At 39.3% G+C, this 14352-nt stretch overlaps 1 protein-coding gene across 5 annotated transcripts in view; it reads right to left on the minus strand.

Moving 5' to 3' along the window:
• Positions 1 to 14352, minus strand: part of LOC135447013 (bifunctional heparan sulfate N-deacetylase/N-sulfotransferase 3) — a 53112-nt gene that overhangs the window by 8947 nt on the left and 29813 nt on the right. For all 5 annotated transcript variants that reach the window (XM_064711658.1, XM_064711659.1, XM_064711662.1 and 2 more), the window contains exons 6-9: positions 13091 to 13219; positions 3664 to 3846; positions 2048 to 2144; positions 1062 to 1185 (exon numbers count right to left, since the gene is read on the minus strand). In XM_064711658.1, the coding sequence (XP_064567728.1) occupies positions 1062 to 1185; positions 2048 to 2144; positions 3664 to 3846; positions 13091 to 13219 (533 nt within the window). The remainder of the gene's footprint in view (positions 1 to 1061; positions 1186 to 2047; positions 2145 to 3663; positions 3847 to 13090; positions 13220 to 14352) is intronic.

A 14352-nucleotide genomic window follows, 5' to 3' on the forward strand; every position in this document is an offset into this window, starting at 1 on the left:
ACAGCAGCTTTCCAGCAACATGAAAACACCGATTGTGTGGAAGAACGGGCCCGCTGTACTTGGGCTGTTCTGCCTCGCTGGCACGTCCTCCTCACTGGCTGCCAAAGCCTCAGCAGCCATTTCCCAGTGCCACTCACTCATTCCTTCACCCTGCACCTCTCCACTGGCACAAGAGCTGACTCAGCACCCTTCCCAGTGACAATGTGCCACAGCAATCACACCTCTGGGAACACGAGCTGTGTGCCAAACAAACTGCATCTGATGTATCTGCACTGAGAGCACAGAACAGCCTTCACCCTGCTCATTTTATGGATGAATACAGACTCAAAGGCAATAAAAGTATTCTCCCTTTAAGTGGGGGCAAAATAAAGAAACAAGACAAGAAATCAATAATCCTTCCCTGGTGCTCCCCAGCTGCTACAGCATGTCAGCAGCTTTCGTGCTGCAGTGCTTTACAGTGCAGCACCTGGGGAAACCAGAGGAACCAGGAGTGACCTTCAGGTGCAGCTGAGCCCAGGGAGCCACATGAGTGTGGCAGCAGGGACACTGACTCTGTCTCAGCACCATCACTGAGCCACACAGACCTGTTCTCCTAAAGAGCATTTGGAGAGGCTTTTCCTGCCCCCATTTTTTATTATTTACATTATTGCTACTGCTATATTCTGTTTAAAGGAAGAAATGCCCTTCCTGATAGCATCTTTGTTTTTCTCCTAAGAAATGAGATTTTCAGCAGGAACATAACTTTTGTGTCCATATATCCAACTACCAACCATTACTGTCCCACTTTCAAAGGCATGTGTAACAAGAAATACATTATTTTGTTACTGCTCTGCACATAATATCTAGATATTTACAAGAAAGCCTCACAAAAGTTAGTGCATTTAAGATATTCTGTAGTAAGATCATTATTCACTTGCATTTGCTTCTCATTTCAGAAGGATACTGAGGGTTATTTCTTATCTCACTTCATATATGCACAGTTACCATTACCAACAGTAATGTCATTTTTCTATTGTTCACAATATATAAACTTTTATATTTATACTAATAACCCATCTTACCAATCAATCCCCCTGTGGTAGTTATTTCTATTAAAGAACTGTACCTCCTCAAAGGTTTTTGGGCTGGGGGAGTTACTAATGATGGAAGGATGCATGATCAGGAACAAATACAAGGCTGTAGTACCTGCAAATAGGATAAAAGTCCAAGATTTAAAATAAAAATATACACACACACATTTTTGGGGGATCATAGCTGCAGATAGGACTAAATCAGCTTTATTCCATTTCAATTCACTGAGGGGATGTTGATTTATGTCACCTAAGATCCTGCACTTTCTGAGCTTTTAGAATTAGGACATTTAAATAACTGTAATTAGTTAATACAGACAACTGGGGTACCAGTGTTGAAATCTGTTTTTCCAACTTAAAATAATAGTGTTTCAAAAAATAATGATTTATGTATATGAGACTGTCACAAAGATAAGTTTTTAAAATCCTGCATTCATTTGCTTTTGGGGATTGGTGAAGATAAAAGGAATTTTGCAATTTCCTGATTACAGAGAAGAAAAATAACCATTGAGTAAACTTATAGACCAGTGCAATCTTGTAATTAAAACTGCCCATTAGGAACTTCTTGACTTGAAAGAAAAATGCCAAGAAATAATATTCTATGAACAAGACACACACAAGAACTTGCAATTCAGAATCCAACCCATCTGAAAGATGTCTCTGTCCTGTCCTTTTCCTTCTTCCACTTTGACAAGAGCTTGTCTGTCTTGTTCACCTCTTTATTCAAGTTTACTCATTTTGACATAAATCACACACACAAAAAACCTGACACACACCTGAACCCTGCACTTTCAATGTGTACTGACTGCTGTCATAATTTACATGATTTAAGCTATATTTGCATGGTGTCCAAAAACAACAAAATGCTGTTGGATGATCAAGATCTCTACAGAGCAGCCTGAGTCAGCAGTGATGAATTGTTTTACGTATTTGAACTTACACCCAGCCTATCCTGTTGGAATAAAAGAAAATCTCACCAGTTTTCTGGGGTCCTACAACCAAGAATTTTGGTAACCGATCACAGGTTTTTTCCTTAGACCAGATATCTTTGTGCCGTTTGTCATCACAGGGGTTCTGCAACAGAGAAGAAAACTCAGAATTTCATTGGTAAACACATCTGAAAAGGTTCATATATAAATTACCTATTTTTCACCCATGTACAAATATTCTTACCAGGAATTATTATTTTTCCTTATGACTGAAAACCAATGCATTCCAGAACTATTCCAGTGACTCTGAGTGGGATTTCCAATGTAACCAGGTCAGAACCTGATTCGCTTAAGAGTCTGGAATTTTTTTTAAGAAGTACGTTGAAGAAATATATCCTACACATGTATAGTTGCCCCATTCCTGAAACAGCTACCATACTATATATGCTGCATTTTAAAACTAAAAGAGTAAGTTGATTATGATTTAAGGTTTTCTATTCACCAATACATATTCTGATCTACCATTTCAAATCAGTACCTAATAGTAATATTTAATCTTTGCTGCTTCAATTGCATCAGTTTAAATTTGTTCTGGAAATGCTACTCACAAACAATTTTTGACACTGTTGTTTGGCAATATTGCACTGAGATGAAGAGAATTATCTTCATGTACCCCTCTGAGGCTTAAGAATATATATCTGTATTCAAAATCACATCAATTATGGACAAAATGCACCACATACAGTAAGTCTTAGTGGCTGTAACTTAAAAATGTCTTTCTTATCGTTATAATTCTAAGTAATTATAATTTTCCAAGTAATTTGGCTACAGGGTAATTTCCATTTTAAAAATTATTCTTAGTATTATGTAAAATCCTTGACATTTCCCCCTCTGGTTCAATGTTTTATTCAAAACCAGCATGAATTCCAAGATGCATATTTAAGTACAAATTTGCAAGCTCAGATCCTAAGTTGGCAATTCAATATTCAACGCTGGAAAACATTTTAGTAAGCAAGCTTAAATACATTTTAATGTTTGATTTAGTAAAGTTTGCTCCTTAGAGTATTTCCACCAAGCCACCTTTAATAAGATTTTATCTGGGTTAATATTATCACTGTCAGGACTCAGGTATCTACAGCTTCCTGGCAAACTTCTTCCTTGGGCAGCTCCCAGCCTACTGTAAATAACTTCTGATTATCTCATCTACTTCCACCTGGCTAATTAGAGTATCCATGGTCTTAATGCTATTTTCTCTTCTTGGATGCCCTCTTCTCCTTACATACTTGGGGAAAAACTCATTTCTTTAACTGCTAGAAGATGCATATAAATCTGCCTGTCAAATGCTTTAATCCTGTTAGTTCCAAAAGGAGAAGAGGAATAACACAACATGGACTTGCCTGCTTTTCCCCACATTTTTAAAGGCAAGTAGTGTCACAAATAAAACAAATTAAAGATACTTTTAATTGCACATCCCAACGCATAATAATTACATGGCCTTTAACAAGTGCTGGGGACCACAATCACATCCCGAAGCTTCAGTTGCCTTTTTTATGGAACAAACTTAAAAATATACTGCTTTTCTCTACAAGAAACTGAAACAAAGAATTAAAAAACCCAAAAAAACACCAAGACAACTTTTTTCTGATCTCTTGCTCAGCCTTCACCTGCCAGAGAGGGTCCTTCTGCTCAGGGAATAGCTCAAAATACTTGTGAGCCAGCTGGACGGGGGGCAGGGTTTGCAGTCGCAGGTTTGTCCAGGTGTGCACGAAGTTGGCCAGGTTGACAAAGGTGTACAAGCCCAGGCGGTCGTTGCCGTAATTGGACAGGTGTGTCATGAAGATGCTGATCTGGGGAGACAAAAGGAACAGCGCACCTCGAGTCCCTGCATCGCTAGGTGGCACTGCAGCCCCAGGGAAGGGAACTCTCACTGCACTCTGCTCTTGGGGCAGCAGCCTCGGATCGCACTCACACAGCCCTCACTGAACCTCATCCCTCTGCTCACATCAACTCCATGCGAGCCGTGGGGAAATGGCTGGAGCAGGGCCATGAGCTCTGGGAGCTGCAGGATGTGCAGGGCTGCCCCGGGCTGGGGCCACACTGCCAGCACCTTTATGTGCACTCACTTCAGAGCACACAGCAAAAGCAGTGCCCGCTGCTTTGCTTTAAGGGGGATATAAATGAAATACTAAAATTATATATTTCTGTGTTGGAGATTTTTTCAGAAATGGCTCAGAAGGCAGCTGTGAGGAGCAAATTCTCACAGCCTGTTTCTGTAAACAGTAGAAGTTCTCAGGTTGTTTTTAATTACAAGTAAAAGTGACAAACATGAAGGCCTTGAGAAACTTGCATACCAGAGTTCTCAGGCAGCTTTCTCATAACAAGTAGATATTCTATCTTTGGCTGTTTTGGGAAAGTAAAAGTTTTGAGAACACAAATCTTGGTATTGGAAACAAAAGGAGGGGTTGGTGTGTTATCTCTGACCTATTGTGAGCTCGGGTTTGCAATATACATGAACTTAATTAACACGGTTATAAAAAGTGACTGATTGAGTCAATAAACGGAGTAAGATGCTGAATCAACAAAGGTGGGTCTTCTCCCTCCACTTCAATATTTCTGTATATTCTATACTATAATATCTATTTATAATATACTGTATCAATTTATAATATAATATCTGTATATAATATAACATAGTAACTTTTTATAATATAATTTCTGTTTTCATGGAAGAGTAAGGATGCCACAGACCAGGGAAACAGCTGAGCTCTATTGCTGTGACTTTAATATGCAAAACAGACAAAAAAAAAAAAATCTGAAACCTGAGTACTTTCAAATAACTGCATGGAATATTCCCAAACAAAAACCACCAGAAGTTTGAAGGCTGCTGGTGTGTTACTCTCCCAGTGTCTTACCAGGAAGGTGATAGCCAGATATGCCCTCCCATTCCAGCCCTGGCTCCAACTGCACTTCCATGGAGGTTTCTCACAGGAAGGGCATTTTTGGATGGACCTAAACTGAGCTGGTGAACAGAGCAGGGATGCACAGCCTGCAAGGATGGGCTCTCACGGACTGACAAAGGGCTGCAGACAGAACCCCCTGTTTCCCACAGTGATCCTTTTCCAAGGAAATTGTTCACTGATGCAACAGTCTGCTCTTGCACTGAAATCTGCAAACCAGTGATTTAAGTTTTTTTAAAGTACAACTCCCCCAAGATAAACTCTCCAGACTAATTTCCATTAAAAAATTAGAAACATGACTCTTTTTATAAATAAATCTGCTAATGCCATGAATGAGCAATTTCTATTTAAAGTAAAACCTGAAGGAAGCCGCTTCAATAAAATAAAAGCTTATCATGGTCATAATGCTGAAATTAGTTCAGGAACTGAAGTTAATCTTTTGTAAAGGAATTCCAGTCCTCAGCTTCAAGAAAGAAAAAGAAAATAATGAAAACTGGTATTTACAGTAAAATCAGAAGATACACAGTGCTAAATCACTAGGAGATGATCTTTCTTTGTGGGTAGGGCTGAGGCACCAGATGTGTAACCTTTTCAAGTTTCCTTTTTCATCTCAGTTCTCAACCCAGGCACAGAGCAGCCACAGGACCACGTTGTTCTCACTAAAGTCACAATCAGCAGGTTTCCATAAAAAAGGTTACCCTGCTTTCCTGACAGCCCCTTTCTTTCCTACATGTGGGCTGAACTCTGACATTTTAATGTCAATTCATCTCCTGGCAACTCCTTACCTGCCAACAGCTACTGCACTGCCATGAAAGAAAAAGCAAAAGAAGTTGAAAAGATTGCTAGTTCAGGGAAAATATAATTATTATTTCCCTGAAGAGAATATCACTGTAATTCCAAGAATGCCAGAACAGGCTCAGAAATTGACTGGACATATCATCATAAATAATTTCCAGCACACTAAACTGTGCCAGTGGAGGGGAAAAATTATCTAAGACCTAAGCTCTCATTTTAGTTATATTTTTTAAGTCAAATACTTTATGGTTAATTATTTACAGCACAAAAATGATCAAATGCTGGTTGAAAACTTAAATGGCTGAATCTTGTAAAGAAATCCATACTTAGCCAAGCAGATACATGACTTTACATTGTAGAAAAAGACTCTTCTAGATGGCATCAGAAAGATCAGAATCAGCTGAGAGGGATGGTGGATCACTGCCCACTTGCCTGTGCAGAAGGATGGGAACACACACCCATCCCCTTCCATCTGCAGGTGGTGCCATTTCACACCAGGACAAAACACAATGATTATTTTTTCCCTTCCATACTGGGTTTATGATGCTGTAATTTGCTCTATTATACCAGGTTCTGAGTAATTCAAACAAGTTCTAATTAACAAGAATCATTATTCTTTCTCTGCAACTAATAGCATGCTAAAGATTTACTCTCTTGGAATCACCATCCTTTTAGGATTCCTTTAGGAGCTCTAAAAGGAATCCTTTGTGGCCATGTCCCAAGGCTAGATCTAGTAAATAACACCATTTGTTCAAAAATCTTCCACTTCTGGGAAATGCTGTAAAACACAGAACTTCATATATTTCTTTATTCCTCCTTCAATAGGAAAGCAGCTGTGAATATATTTATATTTACTCTAACAAGCATTTTAACCTCCCTTTCAGATAAAAAGAGCTGATTTGATTATTTACAGCACTCTTCTCGAGTAATTTCTTTCAGGCATCTCAGCATTTTCTTTATTTCAGTGCAGAAGGATCACCCTTTTTTAGCTGTTCCTCATAAACAAACCATCATCTTGGTTGCACTTCAATGCACACCCTCCATGGGATTTAATATCCTTCACAAGGGAACTGAAATGGAATGCAGACAGTTTTTAAAATGATGCTTTGGGACTAAATCTGGCCTCTGGGCAGCAGCGCCTTTGCTGCTCTCACACAATTCCACATCAGAGCTGCAAAGGTGCTCTGCCTTCTCCTTCAGCTTCTCCTCAGGATTTTCTTATTGCCCAGAGTGAAAGGGTCTCAGTTTCATTTGCTCTCCTTCCTGAGTCCTGATCTTATTTGGGATTCAGACTGGTAGTGCAGAAATGTAGGGAAATGAGAACAAGCAGTCAGAAGACAGAGCTTTTACCTTTTTGACTGCTCATTCCATACAGGGCATTTCCTTACTACAACATTTCCCAGTTAGAGGCAATAGCTTTTAGGTCAACAAAGCGGAGCTGAGACGGAGAAGGAGCTGCTGCTATTAAATTATGTCTCAGGAAAAGATGAACCAGCATGATCTAATTTATTTATCAAGAGCAGAGAGATGCTTGATAAACAACTTACACAGAAGAAAACAATGCAGCAAGTTACCCAGCTTTTAGTGATGGATGTCAGCTGGCTGGGTATTTTAAAAAACACTGATCACTACAAAATCAAGATTATTAGGATCCTGCACCTATTGAAAATATACAACAAGGACACTACTCAAAGCAAGCTTCTGGAGTCTTAGTAACAGCTGCTGTTTTCTGATAAAACAGAGGAATGATATTACTCCCAAAGGAATGATATCAGCATTCCCAAGAGTGACTAGCCCTTCCTAGGGCCCCTGGCTTCTTCAAGGAGTCTCTCTCAAGCTGCCAGGATCAGACCCCAGAGCAGACAGAAGACTTTTTTTAGATATCAACTGCAGCAGAAAGGGAAGTGGAGGGAAGTCTGAGACTCGCAGGGCACTGATGATCTTGACAAGTTTAATTATTCTGGCATTTCAAATCTACAGCTAGAAGAGCTGGTATAAAAAAAAAACAAACAGGTAATGAACACTTATTACATACCAGGCACTTATTTTTTACCATATATAGATCTATTGCAGGCAATTCCAACTTGAATAAATTCCTACTAATAAACCAGTCATCAAGGTACTTTAGTCACAGGCACTATGTCACCCTCCCATCTGTGCAAGAACATTGCAAGTAGCATTGAGGCCTCCCAACCTAATGAAGTTATGCACAACCCTTCAAATTGAAGTTAAATTATGATTGACAATTAATTTTGTGGTCTCAGCTAGGTACTCACAGCAGATACATTACCAATTTGGAATATTGCTGCTATTTTAGCTACTGAGCACATGTTTACAGGCCATGAGAGTACATCCAACTCTCACAACACCTATATTCCAATCAATTTGGCATTGTGCACACTGTTTGCAGTTCTGCTATTGTTTCCAAGTTACATCAAACAGTTTTGTTTCAGCTATTCAGAGTCAGTAACAGCAGGTTTTGCTCCATGAGACTGCCAAACTGATGGAACAACAAATCAGAGCAGAGTCTGCATTGAATAAGTATTTTTAATAGCTGAAAGACAGTCCTTTCAGACCTGGATGCTTGCAGAAAAGCTGTGCTCAATTCCACCACGGAGATTCCAGCCTGCAAGTCCCTTTTTAACCCTGAGGTTGTCCTGCTGCTTTCACAGCTGCCATGGACCTGTCCACTCCATTTACACAGTGGTGTCTGACCATAAATACAATGGAGCCAGGGAAGAGTTACGAGCTCAAACAAAATCATGTATTTGATGTAGTTCTGAATTGTTGATCTGACAGTCAGGAACCTCAAGTTTATTTTCTGCAGCTGCTCATTCCCCTGCTGACTCAGTAATGGTAGTACTGTTCAAAAGACTTGCTTCACTTTAAACCACTGGCACAAAGCTTTCCATTCAAGAATTTTAAGGATCACAGAAGAGTAAAGATTTCTGATTGCCACAGTTTCCATGCATTTCCTGCCCACTGTTACAAGGAATCAGCTCTAAAGAGACAGCTATTCTTGTCTGTTCCACAGCCCCTGCACAATGACTGTTCACTTGGGAAGTTTTTTTTCCTTTCTTATTCCACCCACAAAATACCAGACTCTGTCTGGCTTTTATGGGTGGGTTTTGTAGAATAGATAGGAAGGCAAAGAATACCTGTGCTTTGCAGTCAGCCAAAATGCTTGGCCAAACTGGTTTCTCTCCCTGCCCCACCTGATGGCAACTATTGCTGGAGTTCCAGGCATGAGAGGACAGGGGAGAGATGGAATTGATGCCTTTCTCACCCATGAAATGGGCTAGGCCTGTCAAACTGAACATCTCTCCTGCTTCTCACACTCAGAACAGTTAAATATGAGGTTGTGCCACGCAAGATGGACAGAAAGGGAAGATCTGAGTCCGAGTGTCTTTGATTTTGATTTTCTTCTGCAGTGCCAGTTCAGGGTCACACTAAGACACAGCAAGTTCTGCTGATGCTCATACAAATCCTCTCATTTTCAATGCTAAAGGAGATAATTCCTCCCTTGCTGCAAGTCAATTAGCTTAATAACAGCTCTACTGACTGCAACTGGGGAGAGGTAAAAATTAGAAGAAAATAATACTTAGAACTGAACGCACACAAAGATGACAATTATTTTAAGATCAGTCAAAGTGCCTAAAGCATTAACAGCCTTTCCTCTTCATCAGCACTGCTGTAACCACGTCAAGAGCACACAGCTGGCTACACATTAGTTCCATTGTTGGGCTGTCAACCATTTGAAGGCTTTGACCAAATTCCTCTCCACAGGGCATTTTCCCTTTCCATCTGCAGGCACACAGTGCTTTGCAAGGAAGTGCATGGAAGTGCACGTAATGCAATTACTGCATTCTGTTTGTTCTTCTTAGGGGCAGAAAAGGTACAGAAAAATTTCATGAACTGTTGGTTACCCTTCAACATTCATCTCACAGGATAGAAAAGCTCCAGATCTGTATCCTCTGCAGTTCAAAGGATCTGAGAAGCAATGGTACAGTTGACAGCAGTGTCTATACTGATCTCTTCATTATACATAGCTCAAAAGCTAATGGCTCACTTCCTACAAGGGACACATTTAGGAAACTGGTACAACTTTGTTCTAAGAAACACTGAACAGAAATTTGTTTTACTAATCCAAGAACGTCATGGCATACTGCAGAGAGAGATGAATCTGAAATCACTGCAGATTCTAGTTTATCAGGAAAAATACTTGCTAAAATGTTTTAAAGACAGTACAGTGGTATGAAAAGCAGTAACGATGTGAGACAATAAACTAAAGATGTGTCTGACTGGGTAAGATACTCATCACTACACGCTTCTACAATGCACATTTTCTTTGCAGCTTTGCCCCAGAATTCCCTGGCTAAATCAGTGCAAGTCCCTCAACCTCCCTTAAAGTCAATTATTCAGCTGATAATGTGGGAGAAATAATGCCAGTACACCAATACTACAGGCTGCTGAAGCTTGCTTTTTCTTTTCCTGTGAAACATTTTGTGCAAGATCCTGATATAGCACCATCTTGCCCAAGGGCTGCTGCAGCCAGCAAGATCTTTAACAGGAGATAGACACAAAAATATTACTTGAAGATTGGTAATAGTGCTCTCTTTTTCAGCTTGGTGGCACTTCAGAATTTGGGACGGCATCCAGGGAGAGTGGTCAGGATCAGGTGCCAGCCACCAGTGCAGGGGTACCCATGCAAACCACAGGAACACAACCTGCCAGCCGTGAGATCTGCTGCTCCTGCAGCAGTGCAGCTGCTGGGTCCCAGTTCCACAAACAGCACCTGCAGAGCAGCATTTCCTGAGGCCTTTCATACCTGCAGGACACCTGCTCTGGGAACAGGGCATCCCCCTGCTTCTCAGGACAAAACCTCACACTGCACACACAGTCCTGGGGCTGTTGTGGTTCATCCTGCACATGGTGGTTGATCAAGCACGCTGGAAGCAGGCAGAGACTCTCTCACACCACTGCACAGCCAAAGCACTGAGAAATCCTGGCCTTCATTCTTAGGGGCACTTATTTCAGAGCAGGGCACTCAGCTCCTGAAGTCTCAGCCTGGTAACTTACACTTCAAAAATGATATTCACTTCCCAATTAAATAGAATGAAGAAATGTGTTAAGATTAACATTTAATCCACATTCATATTTTCCAGGTTTGGAAACTAACTATTTATGTACTCATTATTGAGAACATTGTTTAGCTGACATTGTAATGATTCATGGGTGGTGTTTTCTCTTAGTTTTGTATCAGTGAAAAATAACATTTTGAAAATGCCTCATAATGGAATTTTTGCATCCTCAACAGCTGTGTTTCACATAAAGAAAACACAGCCATTTTAATGAAAACAAAAGAAAGCTTATGAAATCCAAAAGGCTACTCCATACTTAGAATCCTGAAATGACTTAGTCTTCATTTTAATGCCTATATTTTTGCCCAACTCTGACTTGCAAACTATGACATAAATATATGCAAAACCTAAACGCCACAAATATAAAAATCTCAGTCTTTAAACTGACTATGTGTCAGGTTAATGCTTAGAACCTCAGGAACTCTTTACAGGCAGATATTTAGAAACCAGATGCATTGTCTTTCCAGAGGCATTCCTTAGAAGGGGTCTTGGGCAGATTTTAGCATAATATTCATTTACAGTTATATCTAGAAAACACTGCATTTTAGCTTCTGTTCTTTTAGCCTGTATTGCATTTAGGATATCATAATTTTCAGAAGTAGGTGATCCCACAGTCTGCACAGCAATGCATGAATCAAAGACCTAACTGTAATGTGTAAAAAGACATTACTGTACTCACATTCCAGGATGTCAGGCAGACATGATCAATCCTCCATGATGAATATCAAAAATCAGGGATATTTCACTGCTTGTTTTCCCCTCCACTCTCTTCATTATTATTATTTAAAAGGCTTATGCCTCAAGAACACATATTAAATTTTGCTGCTTCCCTACATTGTAAAATAGTTTTTGGCTGTTGTGGCTTTATTTCAAGGTGGAATATATTTTGTCCTGACTCAAAATACTGTTCTGTGCCTTCCTCTAATTTGCTCACTGAGTAACTTCTGGTCAAACCCCACATATTGCCAAAGGACTCTATGGTGCCAATGCCCTCCTCACCCAGTGAATTTTCCAGGTCTCAGCTCTGTTAACCTGGGGTTGGAAGCAGATGGACTTGAAGGTGCCTCCCCCACCCTCCACCATCCCATGACTGAGTCTATGCTGTGCCTGGAATGACACACATCATCAAAGCCAGGACTGCAACTAGGGAAACCACACGTGTGCTACGGAAATAAAGTTTGTATTTCCCAATTTTGCTATGTGAACATGAAAAAGGGGAACAAAACACAGTAACTGCTCTCAAAGAGCCAAAACTATAGCCTGAAAGAATCTGGGGCTTGCAAAATACACCTCCATATAAATTGCTGAAATAGCTTTCAGAAATTGTTTTCCTTTGGACTGCATTACATTGTAGAAGATTAAAAAAGGGCACATAACATTTGGGTTTATTAAAAAAATATTTAGGTTATTCCAAAAGATTTGAGTGGAAATATGTTTTGTTCCCTTTGGTGTTCCCAGTGACCACATTTCTATAAAAAAGCAGAACTTTATTTATATCTTTGATTTGGATCCCAAATGAAAACCTCATGTAAAAGCTTGTCTAAGAGGTCACTTTTGAGGCAGCTGACCTAACCCCACACCATTCTGAAATACTACACTGCTCTCCTCTGTCAGTGCTCTGTAGTTTCAGCACCTCACTTCTTGTTTATCTTCCATTAAAGAGAAATGAAGGTTAAGCAGATACGGTTCATTTACTCAGATCTTTTCTTTTAACTGTGTGGTTCTTTTACTTGGATCTCTTCTTTGAAGCTGCTATGAGAGAGCAACTGAAATTTCTCAAAACTGACTGGAGCCCAAGCATTCCTTGCTTGCAGCCTTCTCACCTCGGTAAGTGCTCCCAACACTTGGCATCACAACTTTGGCACAGCAGAGAAATGAACTTGACCTGAGATACAGCAGTTCTTCACATTCTAATTCTCTGAAATATTAAATCTCAGGGGTCTTATTTCATGCAAAAAGTAAAGAACAAGACAGGCTGGCACTGCTGCATTACTAACAACACAGATATCAAAAAAAGGTGGAGACTGCTTTGTACAATTAACAGAACACACATCTTAATTTAAATAACTGAAAAAGCAAAAGAACTCACTGTCAGTAACCATTACTGTTTAGGAGACTCAGCTGAACAGCCCTGGAACATTCAGTGACTTTTTCTTCAATAATTAAAAAAAACCATTTAAAAATTGCACTGTACTTACTGGATTGAGAACCACTGTGAAGAACAACTCTCCTCCTTGAATACTTTTGTCTAATTCCTTTGGACCTCCAGGATACTCTTTATAGAAAATAGTGTGGGTGAATAAGCCACAAGTTTGCCTTGGAAGCACCTGAATTTATGAAAAATACATTAAAAATTCAAGAGTTTATACTTTTAATGAGATGATAAAAGTCAGAGAAGTAACACAGATAATTGCTGGGCATATTTGGCCTCTCAACTTTGCTGGAAATCAATACTGATCTAGATAAATTATTATCACTAAAATCATAGCATCCACAAATTCATCATTTTTTGTTTGAAACTGGAGACTGATCTCTATCACCAAATTACAATTCCAGAGCCTCATCCAACTCATCCTGTCCATAACACCTCATCCTAAATCCAAGTATTTGAAGTCTAGAGATTTAAAATAATGTGAAAGATAATCTAAAATATTATCAGTCTATATCGTATCAATCAGTTCCACTTTTATCTGAATGATGGCTTTGTTGTAAATTTAAACTGTAGTTGGAAAGGCAAATTGGGTTTTCTTTGGCTTAGGAATCACCACCAATAATTCCACTATGATAAATAGGGAAATTTGTCAGTAATGCTCACCTTATAATAAAGATTTACTTCTCATTCAACTGAGCTATTTTTTTAAGACTGGTTGAAATACGTAGTACAAGCAAAATTATTTTCAAAAACATTCCAAGAACAAATCTTTTGAATATGAAGAACTACTAAATGCAGTTATGTTTTTCATCAGAAACTCAAAATATTTTCTCCTGAATTCAGAAAATAATTTACTGGAGAGTATTCCAATTATGTCTATTCCTTATGGAAAATCAACAGCTGAGTATGGATGTTCATGTATAATGCTTAACTGGGATTGTTATGATAGATTAACTTTTTTTTTTCTTGTGAATAGAGAATACTGTGATCATGAATTGTAAATTGTGTTGTCAGAAAATGTATGGATTTTGTACATCTGCTATAGACTTGCCTAAGTTTTTAACAAACCTTTGCTTTTCACAGAAGAAATATGAGAACAATTTTTCAGAGGCAGGGAATGAAGCTGTACTGGATGGGAGGTGCTCTGACAAATCTTACACAGCAATGCTCCTACTGAGTGTGTTCATTACTATTGGCCTGCAGATGTAAAATATTGCTGCATTTGCCCTGGAGAACTGAGAGCTTGAGACTCCCTGAACAGGTGGCTTTATATGACTCGTTTTGGAAATAGATTTTTGGCTGCAGTGT

Source organism: Zonotrichia leucophrys, chromosome 4, assembly GCF_028769735.1.
Source record: "Zonotrichia leucophrys gambelii isolate GWCS_2022_RI chromosome 4, RI_Zleu_2.0, whole genome shotgun sequence".
In the NCBI taxonomy this organism is placed as follows: domain Eukaryota; kingdom Metazoa; phylum Chordata; class Aves; order Passeriformes; family Passerellidae; genus Zonotrichia; species Zonotrichia leucophrys.